Below are 13,906 nucleotides of genomic sequence, written 5' to 3'. Positions count from 1 at the left end.
AAATCTTGATGGAAGTTGGGAAGGAAGAGACCCTTTCTATTGTTCAAGGACATTTGCTGCAGTTCCTTAATGTCAAATAAATTTTCAATCATTTTCTAGAAGAACTCTTTTACAAGAGTGCATACATATAATAATTTATGAGAAATCTGTACATAATGAATTAGAAAGGGTTTTTAATGGATAACTAATCTGCTTGAGAATATGAGCTGGCATAGTTCAAGCACTTATTCTCAATATGCAAAGTATTTAGACAAAGCAAATCTGCATATTTCCAGCTCAGAGTGTTTGTTACATATAATTTGCCAGCTTTATATTTATTTGCCTTTAATATTACTTTTATTTTCTATCTAGCATATGGCATATTTATTTATTAATACATTTCTATCCTGCTCTTCAAACAGATTTTTCCAATGCATCTGTTGTAAACTTATTCTGGATTGCTTTTCATCCCAGTTCGGTTTATGATGTGATATTGGTTGCTTAGTAGTTTAATACTGGAAAATTCCATTTTTGAAATAGTTGCTTTTTTACTTCTGTTTAGCAAACAATTCATTGTAAATTGTTAAAGGTAAAGGTAAAGGTGTCCCCAACCAGTCGTGTCCAACTCTAGGGTGCGGTGCTCATCCCCGTTTCTAAGCCGAAGAGCCAGCGAAGAGCTGTCCGAAGACGCTTCCGTGGTCATGTGGCCGACATGACTGAACACCGAGGTGCACGGAACGCTGTTACCTTTCCCGCCGAGGCGGTGCCTATTTATCTACTTGCAATTTCTTGCTTTCGAACTGCTAGGTTGGCAGGAGCTGGGACTGAAGACGGGAGCTCACTCCGTCACGCAGCACTCGGGTCTCGAACTGCTGACCTGCACATGTGTACTTGACCAACACAATTTTTAAGGATCTTGAACCTAGAATCACAGTGCAGCATGGGGAGGTTACACTGTAATCCTATACCAAGGGCAAATTAGCAGTAGAACAAAGCACGGTGTAGATCAAAGGATATATGCTTCATTACAAAATAAAGAAAGGTTCCTTAATATGCAATTTGGCTACACAATAGAAACGTTGGTTAGATAAGCAGCATTCAGTTTGAACCAACAGCTTAGTTAGGGAACACTGTAGGAATCGGGAAAGTACAGGCAGAAGGCCAAGTGTGGCAAAGGAGCATATACATGTGCGCATATGGATGTGGGAGGCTGCTTGGAACGCTATGGGGCATCCAGGAGGCCTAATTGTAATGGGGCAAACTTGAGACATATGTTATTTGGGTGAGGGTGGCACAAATGGAGAAGGCTACAAGCTGGATAGCAGAGGAGGGAAGGGGAAGGCAGTGAAGCAGAAAGACAAGAAGTCTCTGTATGTGTATATTACCTCCCCAAGAGAGAAGGGTTCGTCCTGCTGAGGCCAAGCTCCTCAGTAACAAACTGTCCACAAGCTTAGTAGAAGAAAGGAAAGAAACTTTTTCCCTAGATGGAAGAAAGTGAATGAATGGAAAGAATATTGAGGTATTTAAGAACAACTATAACAAAAAACCTTTTTTTTCCTGGTAGGAATTAATTTGTAGCTTGAAATGTAATATAAAATATTATTTCACAATTTTAATATGACAGTAATGCCTTTGGTTAATGTGTACAGTAGATATGTTCTTTGTGGTCTCTGTGACTCACACATATGGGTTGTGAGCTTGCATAGAACCCCTTCCGGAACATTCTAGAACTGAGATTTTGGCAGAAGACCCGCCCTTACTCTTCCCAGGGCACATGCCTAAAGGATGTGGTTCTCACTCAGTTCCTTTTCGACCACCACAGCAGCAGCAGTATCTAGGAGCATTCTCTCTTATGAGTTTCTCGTCAGAGCATGAGCTGAGTCGCTTTCTTTCTTTCTTTCTTTCTTTCTTTATTTATTTATTCATTCATTCATTTCATTTCATTCTTTTCTTTCTTTACTGTTTTTTCTCCTATTCATGTTTTAATTTGATTTGGTTACTTATGCCGTCAGGCACTGTCAATCCCCTCTTCTGGCTTATGGCCTCTAAGACAATTTTCCACCTGTGGAAACAAGCCTCCATTCATTGACAGCCACTCTCAGTATCTACTATGTCTCAGAGAGGGCCACATTGCTAAATCGTGAAACTGTTGCTAGGCCTTTACCAAGCAGGCATACAAGAATCAGTTGTCTTGCCTTGGGTGCTTTTGTGGGAGCAAGCCCTACAGGCTGCAAACGCCTATGAAAAACTTCCTAAACCCCAGCAGCCCTCTATCTAGTGTCTCTTCTCATTTCAGTGTCAGCCCAGGCAATGCCTTTACTTACAGCCGCTGTGGGTCCTTTGGGCTCAACCACACTCCCATTGGTACCAACGACTCCTGCTGAAGCAAATTCAACCAGTGTGTTAGACCCTGTGCCATTTACCACCTCTGAGCCTCAGGCACCCCCTATTCCAGGGAGACTGATGGGCTTGGAGAAGTCTAACAAGGCCAAGCAAAAAGATCTTCAACTTTCTTTTCCACCTGCCAAGCCAAGGAAGAAGGCCAAGATCCATTGTGTGTCTCCTTGGTACTGTCTTGTCAGTGCTGGCCATGTTGGTTAACCAAACCTTGTCAATACTGACGGCGACCCTTCCCATACATCCACCATTGCCGAACTCAGCTATTCTGATTCTAGACAGAATGCAACAACTGTTGGACCATCCAAGGATGTCCAGATTATTGGGTTTACATCTGAAAGGGAGATAAGTAATTGATTGCTGGAACCAGTGCTCTTCCCAACTTTTTCCACATCCCCATCTCAGTGGTCCCCTGCCTCTAGGTTAGATCACTGGGCTCCTCATGATGGATATGGCCAAAATCTGGTGAGATGAGGCCAACTGCATCCCGATAACTCTGTGGTGCCTGTGGCAAACTTGGTTTGTCCTGCTTCTCAATGGCTGTACCACAAAGTGCCCAGGTGACTGGATCTCCTGTCCCTAGACAATGGGTGGACTTGACATCCTGACCTGCAGAGTTGTGTTGAGCCACAACATGGTTTTAGGCTTCCAGATTTGTCAGATATTACCAATTGGATGTCCAGGCCATATATGACATGGCATTTGGAAGGGTTCTGTTGTTTCTTCTGGCTTGAGCACCTGTCGCATCTCTGGTAAATGAGCTTCCTAATCATCCATATGAGTGTGAATCAGAGATCACAGAGAAGAAGAAGTAGCTTACCTATAACAGTAGTTCTTGGAGTAGTCACAACCTACTCACACAATGCACCCTCCTCCCTGTGGCTGATGCTGTATTCGCTACCGACACCTGCTCTGCCACTGCTGTGTATGTCTGGGAACTGAGCGGGAGCCACAGCCTTTAGGCATGCACACTGGAGAAAGTGGGGGTGTGTCTGTTGCCAAAAATCTCAGCTCTAGAATGTTCCACATTGGGCACTGAGCAGACACACAAGCCATCCGTGTGAGTGCACATATGACCACTCGAAGAACTACAGTTACAGGTAAACAAGCTGCCCTTTGTGGAGTAATAATATATATAGCCTTCTAAAGTAACAAGAACAAAAAATAAATCTCATTTTATCATTTCAGTGATCGTAATATTGGGAAAATGTTTTCTAAATCATCTTCCTTCACGGATTATGTTCGAAAATCGTTAAAAAAGCTTGACCTTGATGAGTCAAAGGTAAGTATCATGGAGAAGTTCTTCCACTATTACAATTAATTTACTGTAATTAATAAAAAGTAATAATAATTAAAAGTAATAATAATTAATACAAAGTAAGAAGCTACAGACAGGGGATGGTAGGGCGGCAGCATCTGCTGATGATACTGGAAGCACTGCTGACTCCGGCTCCCTCCGATGCCTCCCCAGCTCAGCTGAGGCAACACAAGGCCTCCTTGCTGCTCTTCTTTCTCCTCAAGCACTGAAGGGATATCTCAGCCTATTCTGGCAAGGGACACACCTGCAGACTCTTTCAGTGCCACAGTCTCCAAATATAAATACTAAGCAATGGTGCAAAGATCGGATATGAATTCTGTGGACATGCTCTGTTTTGAAAAGAGGCTTACATCATATACCCAGGGATTTTGTTTAATCAGTAAAGTGTAAGTCTTCAAAATAAAAGACATCCTTTGAAATTAGGTATAGAAACAACTCATTCTTTCCTTCAGCAGTGACTTGATGGATATTAGTATGGCAAAAAATATATAAATATGGCAGTATATAGCAGAATACCTTGAATTCACCTGTGAGTATTAAGAAAAGATCAGCTCTACAAACAGGATTTGACCAAGGGTTTTCATTGCATCAGTAAGTTGAGTTTTTGTTACTCTTTGGAATATTGCACTGCGTCAGTAGGATCTAGGGACTGATCAGATTTTAGGAAGGTGGGCTTCAAGGAGATGGCCTTGTGATCTAGTAAGGAGGAGAGAGTCTTAGTAGATGTGTTTTGCAGAAATATTAATAGGCTTCAGTGTCCAAGGTATGTGATTCCCTGAAAGGGCTGGATGCAGAACTACAGTCATAAGCGGAACTACAGCAATCTGTAGAAAAACTAAATTAATTTGGGCTAGGTTTCTTATTGGTACCTATGTTAGTTAAAGAGCCTCGTGTGGCGCAGAGTGGTAGGCGGCAGTATTGCAACCGAAACTCTCCCCACAACCTGAGTTCGATCCCAGCAGAAGCTGGGTCTCAGGTAGCCGGCTCAGGTCGACTCAGCCTTCCATCCTTCCGAGGTCGGTAAAATGAGTACCCAGCTTGCTGGGGGAAAGGTAGTCACGACTGGGGAAGGCAATGGCAAACCACCCTGCTACAGTCTGCCAGGAAAATGCCAGCGCAAGCGGCATCCCTCTAGGGGTCAGTAATGACCTGGTGCTTGCACAAGTGGAACCTTCCCATGTTAGTTAAAGAGAGCTTAGTAGACTTGGTGTCTTCAATGCTAGGTCATTAATGTGATTGCTATCAAATATTTTATCGTATATTGTCATGGAAATTATCTTTGTATATTTTTTGAAGCCTGGGTAGAATAAAATTGGATTGAAGTAGTAGAACATGAAGGCAGGCTTAGAGTGTTCCTCTGCTGGTGCACAGGGAGGATCCTTTGCCCTTTGCAACAGTGTGCAAGCAGTCTTGGTCTTTCAGCTGAAGAAACAGCAGCCATTGATGTTGCTATTCCAGCACAGGGGATCAGCCCCTATATGGTGATTTAGTACCCTGCAAGATACTTTTCTGAATGCAGGGAGGGAGAGAGAGAGGGGTAAAGATAGGCTTGGGACTGTCACAAGCTTTTCACCACCCTATCTTAAGGCCTGCAGAACACTAGTAAGGAACTGTAGCAAGAAAAGTTCCCAATTCATCCGATTTGGCTGCAAATCCCTTTTGACTGTTGTAATTTTAAAAAATATTTTAGCAAGTTCATGGCTTGCCCCTGTGTACCTACAGATAAGCAGGTCTAAAGAGTTTTTAGAGCTTTTTAATTTAGGTGATATGTCAGTGATGTTGAAAATAATCGCAGTGTGGACTGTGTAAACAGCCATGGTGAGGATACGTCTATCAACAGCTATTAGCCATGACAGCTAAATGACACCTAGATATTCAGAGATAGCATGCCTCTGAATTACCACATTCTGAGGTGCAAACAACAGGGTACCTACATACCCTGTTCGTGGGCTTTCCAAAAGCATGTGGTTGGCACTGTTGGAAATGGGATGCTTCACTAGGTTGACCCGGAAATGGGATGATTCACTAGGTTGACCCTGAGTCTGATCCAGGAGTTTTAGAGTTTTTCATTAAGTTTTTATATGCTTAGGAGCAATGTAGCCTTGTAGAAAACACACACATCTCTTTAAGCATTATTTAAACAGCTTTAAATATTCCACTATTCTGCAGAAAAGTACTTCTTATACTGCATAAAAGGATATACGTACGTCTAAACAAGAGTAAAGATGCTGAATATTTTAATTGTATTTGGTGTATTTCTTGTTGATCTGATCTCTTATTTGGCTGCATAGAAAAATGTTTGTCTGTTGTTAAGTAGGACAGTTCAATATTCACCTTCCAAGGGAAGAACACCCTAGCACTCACAAAGAATTGTGTTGTTTAAAATATGTAAGAATGCATATATAGTAATTCTATACAGTAGTAATTCTACCATAATTTGCTTTATTTGTTACAACCAGGATGTCTCTATTCATAAAGAAATGGAGCTGCAATCTTATGCATACTTACTAGAGAAAAAGCTCCATTGAAATCAGTGGGACATGTCTGAGTGAACTTGCATAGGATTACACTACACCGGTTCCTTAGACATTGTATGTGTGTCTGCGTGTGTGTGTGTGTGTGTGTGTGAGAGAGAGAGAGAGAGAGAGAGAGAGATTTTTAAAAGATAGGTATTCTGAATTAGCATGCTTGTTTTTGTCAGTTAAATTGGTTGTGTACCTTTGATGTTCTCCAGAACATTTTATTTCTGAGAAATACAATTTAAGTTGATTTTTCATATGTGGTTCTGTGGGAAGACTCACTGATAATTCTGTTGACTGAAATGCATTTTCATTTCCTTGCCTTTTTTTTACATCATCTGGAACTTATTGTTACATATATTGGATATAATGTGTGTTTGTTAGTGTTGGCATTTTCTTTTAACAAGCTTATATTTCTAAAGAAAATCTGCAAGAGTGATTGTTTTAATCAGTTTACTTTACTTTTACTTAAAGAAAAATACAATGTATCTGATCTACAGATCAGTTCAAACTGAGAAACTTGGATTAAAGCCAATTAAATTTCATTAGAGAAAGTTAATTAAAGAAGAGGATTAGTGAAAAATGAAAAAGAAAAAAAGAAGGAAACTAAAAGACACTTCTAAGAGGTGTCCCTTGTGTTAAAAACACAACAATCAAGGCTTAAGTAGAACCTATGACACAAATAACAAGTGGTACAACATTGCCCAGAACATGGTTAAATAGTAAGGTAATGGAGGCTGTAATGGGCAAGTAAAGTTTAAAGAAATAGTGTGGGAGTTTTGCTGAAATAGAGTAAACAGAAGAGAGAACCAACCCAGATAAATTAAATGTAAACTTAGTGCAGGAACAGTTTGAGAAGCAAATTGCTTAAGATGTAAAAAGAGTTAAGAATTCATTTAGCTTGTCTGTAATCTCTTTATCCTCCTATAGCATAGCTTTAATACCCTTATTGTCCTAGCTGCTTTCCTGTTTTTGATAAATTTTAATAATATTTTATCGTAGGTATTAAATTATTTTAGCAATATGCTCCTCAAATTCTTTTGGGGGGGCCATCCTTTATTGTCTGTTTGCATTTCTTTTATCAAAGTTTGTGTTCCTTTTTGTTCTCCTCATTTGGACAAGATTTGCATTTTCTGAAAGAAGCCTCTGGTTGCTTCCTTGACTCTACTTGTTAACTATGTTGGCATCTTCTTGGACTTTGTGCTACCCTTCCTGATCTATGGTATACATTCTAGCTGAGCTTATATTAATGTGTTTTTAATAACCCTCAAGTTTTCTGGAAAATTTTGAGCCTCTTGACTTTCCTTTTCAACTTCGTTTTTAACAATCCCCACATTTATGACTAGCTTCCTCTTTTGAAGTCAAACATGACTGTATTGGACTTCCTTTGCAATTGTCCACTTTTTAGCACTGTGGTCTCTGTTTCTAGTCGGTTCAACAACACTTATGTTTCTCATCAGGCCATAGGTGTCACTTAGAATTAAGTCCTGGGTCACCTCCCCTCTGGTCAGTTGCATGACCAATTGTTCTAGGGCACAGTTTTTAGGCTATCTAGAAATATTGCCTTATTTACCCAGCCTGTGTGAGGGTAATTGAAGAAATCCATTCCATCAACACTTTCTCCTCTCAATGCCTCCCTGTCTTACTTTTCATCTCAAGATCACCCTGAGCATTTTGGTCAAGGGGGCAATAATATCTTCTTAGTACTAAATTATTTTTGGAGCCTTCCATTGCCACCCACAGTGATTCTGTGGAGGAGTTTGCTCCTTTTGAGATTTCGAGGTTGTTTGACTCTCTGCTGTCTTTGATGTACAGCGTGCCCCCACCCCCGCACACACACATAATACACCCTTCCCTTTCCTTTCTATAGGGTTTATTTGTTTATTTATTTATTTAAAACATTTGTATCTCGCCCGATATCATTATGATGACAGGGTGGCGTACAGATACAATCAATTTAAGCAGTAGAAAACACTAAATAATTTAAACACCTAAAAGCATATTAAACCATTAAACAAGCTAATACCAATTAAAATATAAAACAATAAAAACGTTAAAACAGTGTGCTACTTTAGGGAATGTATTTAGCCCTCAAAGGCTTTGGTAAAAAGCCATGTTTTTACTTGGCGCCGAAATGAGACCAATGTCTGCGTCAATTGGGCCTCCAAGGGGAGGGCATTCCACAACTGGGGTGCCACAGCAGAGAAGGCCCCCTCCCACATCCCACTATAATGTGTGTCTTGCACTGGTGGGACGCAGAGGAGGGCCCCTCCAACAGCTCTCAATCCTCAGGCAGGCATATATAGGGAGAGGCACTCCCTCAAATATCGAGGTCCCAAGCCACTTAGACCTTTAAATGTCATCACCAAACCTTAAATTCTGACGGGAAGCATATTGGCAGCCAGTGCAATTCCTTTAAAACTGGTGTTATATGATCTTTATGAGATGTTCCAGTCAGAAGTCTAGCTGCTGCATTTTGCACTAGCTGCAACTTCCAAGTGATCTTCAAGGGCAGCCCCACATAAAGTACATTTTAGTAGTCTAATTGGGAAGTTACCAGCGCATGTACTACTGTGGATAGTACATGCATGGGGGATAGCATAGAACCCTGTGGCACCCCACAGCTTAATAGCCATGGGGTAGAACAAGAATCCCCCAATACCACTTTCTGGAATCAGCCCTGCAGGTAGGAGCAGAACCACTGTAACACAGTGCCCCCAACTCCCATCCTGCAGAGCCGATCCAGTAAGACACCATGATGGATGGTGTCAAAAGCCGCTATGAGATCCAGGAAGATCAACAGGGTAGCACTCCCCCTGTCTTTCACCCAGAGTAGGATGTCAGTCAGAGCAACCAAGGCCATTTCAGTGCCATACCCTGGCCTGAAACCAGACTGAAATGGGTCCAGATAATCAGTTTTCTCCAAGAATGTCTGGAGCTGCCCAGCCCCCACATGCTCAAGCACCTTGCCCCCAAAGGGGATATTAGCAATGTGGTGATAGTTCTCATATACCTCTGGGTCCAGGGAGGTCCTCTTCAGGTGAGGGTGCACTGCAGCCTCTTTCAAGGCGGCCGGCACCACCCCCTCAAAGAGTGAAGCATTTACCACCCCCTGGACCCACCCAATCAATAGGCAAGGGTCAAGCTTACATGTGGTGGGATGGACTGATTCAAGTGTCTTGCCTATATCATCAGGCTGCAACAACTGAAACTGATCCCAGGAAACAACCAAACAGAATACTGGACACCTCCCCAGACTCTGTAATAACTGTGGTGTCAAATTCTGAACGAATATGAGCAACTTTCTCCTCGAAATGCCTAGCAAATTTATTACAGCAAATTACCGAGGGTTCCAATCCTACTTTCTCTGAGCCCGAGCAAGATCCCAACAGGCTCTTCACCACTCAGAACCATTCTGCTGGGCAACATTCCGATGATGAGATAATAGACCCTTAATAAGATTTTTTTGCCATCCTCATTGCTGCATAATAGGCACAATGAAGAATCTTTACTAATCTTTGATCATACTCGCTCCGAGACCTGCACCACCTGCGCTCTAGCCATCATCCGGCCTGTTTCATTGCCCATAGATCTTCTGTAAACCAAGGTGAATTATGAGCTCCACATCACCGGAGTGGGTGCTTGGGAGCGATTGTATCGATGACCCTTCCCATCTCACCATTTGGTAGTGAGACCAAAGACCAAATCGCTAGCCCAATCAGCCGGAAAATCCCCCTGAGCATTCAAGAATCCATCAGATTCCATAAGTCTTTGGGACAGACCATCTTCATCCACCCCACCCTTGCAGGGAATATCTGCTACCACCAAACCAAACTTCGCAAGGAAATGATCTGACCATGACAACGGGGTTGTTGAACCCACCCCACCCCCACCACCAGATCATCCCTCATCCACCCAACGGCAAATACCAGGTCCAAGGTATGTCCTGCCACATGTGTCAGGCCAGTGATGTATTGAGACAGCCCCATGGTTGTCATGATTGCCATAAAGTCTCGAGCAGGCCCTGTTAAGATAGCCTTGGCGTAGATGTTGAAGTCCCCCAGAACCACTGTCCTAGGGTTCTCCAGCACCATCTTCGAGACCATCTCAGCCACCTCAGGCAGGGAGCCTGTTGGGTGGGCGGTATACCAGCAGCATACCTGTTCTGTCTCTTTGGCCCAACATGATGTACAGACCCTCAAAACTGGTGCTAGGATGGATGGGTTTCCTTGTGAGGGAGATGGAATCCTTATGGATGATGGCAACTCCCCACCCCTGCCCCCAACCCTCCAATCTAGGTTGGTGCTGCACTGAGTACCCAGGACAAAGCTCAGACAGATCCACCCCACCCAGCTCATCCACCCAGGTCTTGGTAATCCACACCAGGTCAGCCCCTTCATCCACAATCAAGTCATGGATAATCATTGTTTTATTGTGGACTGACCTGGCATTCAAAAGCAGCATCAACAGATCAGAGGGTGGGCTGATAGGGCAACCAAGATTTTACGGTATGGGGGGTGGACTGAAAGATGGGATAGATTTCAAATATCTGTCCTGCCTTTCCATTACCTGACATGCCCAGCCCCCAACGCCATACCTCCCTCTGCACCAAAATTACTCCAATAGGGTCACCCCATTCTTCCCCCAGGATTCACATGAGCACATATACAACTTTAAAATAATATAAAACTAATAACAAAAGGCCAGGACAGACAGACAAACCAGGACAGTAAAGGACTGTAGCATCAACCTAAAATTAAAATAGGCCTACTCCCCCTCCTCCCTCAAGCACTCCTCCTCCCTCACACTCCGATAAAGCTGTCATCCAGGTTATGGTTAGCCTCTCACCCTAGCCAGTTGCCCCCACCCCTCAGCTCTCACCTAAGGAATGGTTGGACCTCAGCCTCCCCAGTTGTCCCACGCTCTCACCCTGGGATAGCTCACTCACCAAGACATTCACGCACGCGCATATGCATACACACACACACACACAGTTGCTTGAGAAGGAAGTCGTGTCCTCGCCCTTGTCACTCCCTGAAGGAGCTACCCAAAGAAGCACACCTCCTTTGGCGTTCCCCTCTTCAGTGGCAACCTCGCTGGTGGCAGGCCCACCACCTCAGCCAGCCAGCTTATATATTCCTTCCTGCTGGCCAACCAAGCAGCAGCAATCCAGCAGCAGCAGCAGGCACTCCCTCTTCACTGGATGGTGGCTTCTCCTACAGGTACTGGCCTTCTTGGGCCACCTCAGCCAGCCAGAGTTGTACCCAGAGATAACTTGATCCCATCTGTTCTCTCCAGTCCACCAGATTTCTGCTTTGTCCACTATATATTCTCCTTTAAAATCAGATACTCCAATTCCCCCCTCTTGGCTCAGAGGTTTCTAGCATTAGCATATAAGCACCTATATTGTGTTCCTCTCTAAATGTCTCTGGCAAGTGTGTTTTCCCCTATGGCTCTTTGGCTATCAAGTCCTACAGATGCTCATTCACTGGTTCAGCTCCTGTCACCATTTGGATGATCATGAATATTTTAACCTTCATTTACCCCAAAATAGCTGCTCACGGCTCCTGTTGGCTTTTCCCCAGGGCTCAGTTTAAAACTGCTCTTCAGCTTTTTTGATGTTAAGCACTAGTAGTCTGGTTCCATTTCAGTTCAAGAGGAGCCCATACCATTAGTACACTCCCCGATGCCTAATACATTTAAATCCCTCCTCATGTCATCCATGCATTGAGACACCTCAGTTTTACCTGTCTAGCTAGCCCTGGGTGTGGAACAGGTAGTATTTCAGAGAAAGCTATCTTGGAGGTTGTGGCTTTCAATCTACTACCTAGCAGCCTAGATTTGGCTTCCAGCACTGCATGACTACATTTTCCCATGTCACTGATGCTGATGTGCACCACAACCGCTGACTCCACCAGGCTATCTAGATCTGGGGTGGGCAGAAGGTAGATCTTGCAGATCTTCACCATGTGGTTTCTGTTCCCCCACCCCCCATTTCCCTTTGCCTATTTTAGATTGTAAACCCCTTGGGGTAGGGACCTGTCATACCTGTTCTTTGTAAAGTGTCATGAACATATATGGCACTATATAAATAAATAATGTCTCTGTATTTTGGGTGCCCGGTAGGTGAAGGATACAATTTATAAATTTAATAAACTAAATAAATACAAGGAGGTGGATCCTTGTTCAAGAGTATATCAGTTTGTCCCTCAAGGAATGAGTCCCTCTTCCTTGGAATGATGCCCTCCTTCTTCAAGACCCTTGTTCTGTGTGACAGCAGAGGAGCTGTCAAGTTAGCTATAGAAGCTCTTGGGCTATTAAATTACAAACCTGGAAAAGGAGTACCGATGGAAGGCAAGGATTGTTGTTGTTGTTGTTGTTGTTATTATTATTATTACTACATTTCTATACTGCCCCATAACCGAAGCTCTCTGGGCGGTTTACAAAGGTTATGGGAATATGGGAAGATTTATTTATTTGTTTGTTTGCATCTGCTTACTTGGAAGTGACAGTTACCTTCTTTAGGGCACAATGCTATGCATGTTTAGACAGAACAGGATGCAAAGGATTGTGCCCTTAGGCAGATAACTAACAAACTGTACTTACAGCAGGGATAGAGCTGTATATGCAGTTACTTTGAGCTAGTTGTTCTGCACAAGCAGAGCCTCATACGCTTCTCTGTCAGGGAATATACAATTCTCAGTGCACATTTCTAGAACTGATGAACAAGAAACGGCGTTGTAGATCTTGAATGATGCCATTTGTGTCAGTGAAACCTCTCTTAAACAAGAGCAGCAAAATGTTTTGCATATTTGCTCAGAAGTAAGTGCCACCACATTCAGTGGAACCTATTCTCAAGTAGGTGTACAGCCTTAGTGTGGCTGTTTGCGGATTCAGTGTGCCCATTTCTCCTTAGCTTGAGTTATCATGCAAATAGGTCATCTAAATCTTAAATTGTAATGAACATTTCAGTAAGAACATTAACCAGCCAATTGTGGAAAGGAGGATATAGCTCAGCCATCAAAATGGGATTACTAAAGGTTGATGCTGTATCTGTATATAACATGTATATTTATCTAGTGTTTCAAGGATAACTGTACTTTAAATATAAACCAGCATACAATCTGCATGATGCCAGTGCCAAATTCCAGTTTAATCTGACAAGGAGTTTTAACAGCTGTAATATGTACAAGAATCACCTGACAGTCTACAGACTTGACTTTAAAATAAGCAAACAGAAAATCCCCAGCATCAACAAGGTGTTGGAGGAGAAGGAACAAGTCTGTGGCAGATAAGCATTTGGAGTCAAACAAGTATGGGATTTCATTAGAGGCATTTCATCACTGTCACAGTGAGTTGATAGCCCCTTTTATGTGAGCATTTGCATGGCAGGACCTTGATCAAGATAGCCTGTAATATATCCCTACTTTTTGCATTCCAGAGATATAGTAATTTAGGGATACAAGAGTCTCCTTCAGACTCCCTGAAGGTAGGTATAGGGTTGCAAGAAAACTTCACTTCCTTGGATTTCCCATGGGCCAGCTCATTACAAATCAGCCTTGGTTTGGCCATCAAGAATGGGCTTCAAGCAACCGTGTCCCTTCTCTTTGTAGGTTTTGATCCCCTTGTTCCATTCCTGGTTTGCTACAATATCCAAATTAAGCAAAACTATGGAATACACAAACCAGTTTCC

At 42.8% G+C, this 13,906-nt stretch overlaps 1 protein-coding gene across 5 annotated transcripts in view; it reads left to right on the top strand.

Moving 5' to 3' along the window:
- METTL25 (methyltransferase like 25) overlaps window positions 1-13,906 on the top strand; it is a 73,970-nt gene that overhangs the window by 51,681 nt on the left and 8,383 nt on the right. For 4 of the 5 annotated variants that reach the window (XM_084810391.1, XM_084810393.1, XM_084810390.1 and 1 more), the window contains exon 9: window positions 3,565-3,658. In XM_084810391.1, the coding sequence (XP_084666517.1) occupies window positions 3,565-3,658 (94 nt within the window). Of the gene's footprint in view, window positions 1-610; window positions 784-3,564; window positions 3,659-13,906 lie in introns of those variants that run through there. The other variant, XM_084810394.1, reaches the window with a different exon arrangement.

This window comes from Heloderma suspectum, chromosome 7 (assembly GCF_057233095.1).
Source record: "Heloderma suspectum isolate Gila_16-S chromosome 7, 16-S_ref, whole genome shotgun sequence".
NCBI lineage: Eukaryota > Metazoa > Chordata > Lepidosauria > Squamata > Helodermatidae > Heloderma > Heloderma suspectum.
The sequence above is the reverse complement of the archived record's forward strand: the minus strand, read 5'-3'. Positions and strand labels throughout refer to the sequence as shown.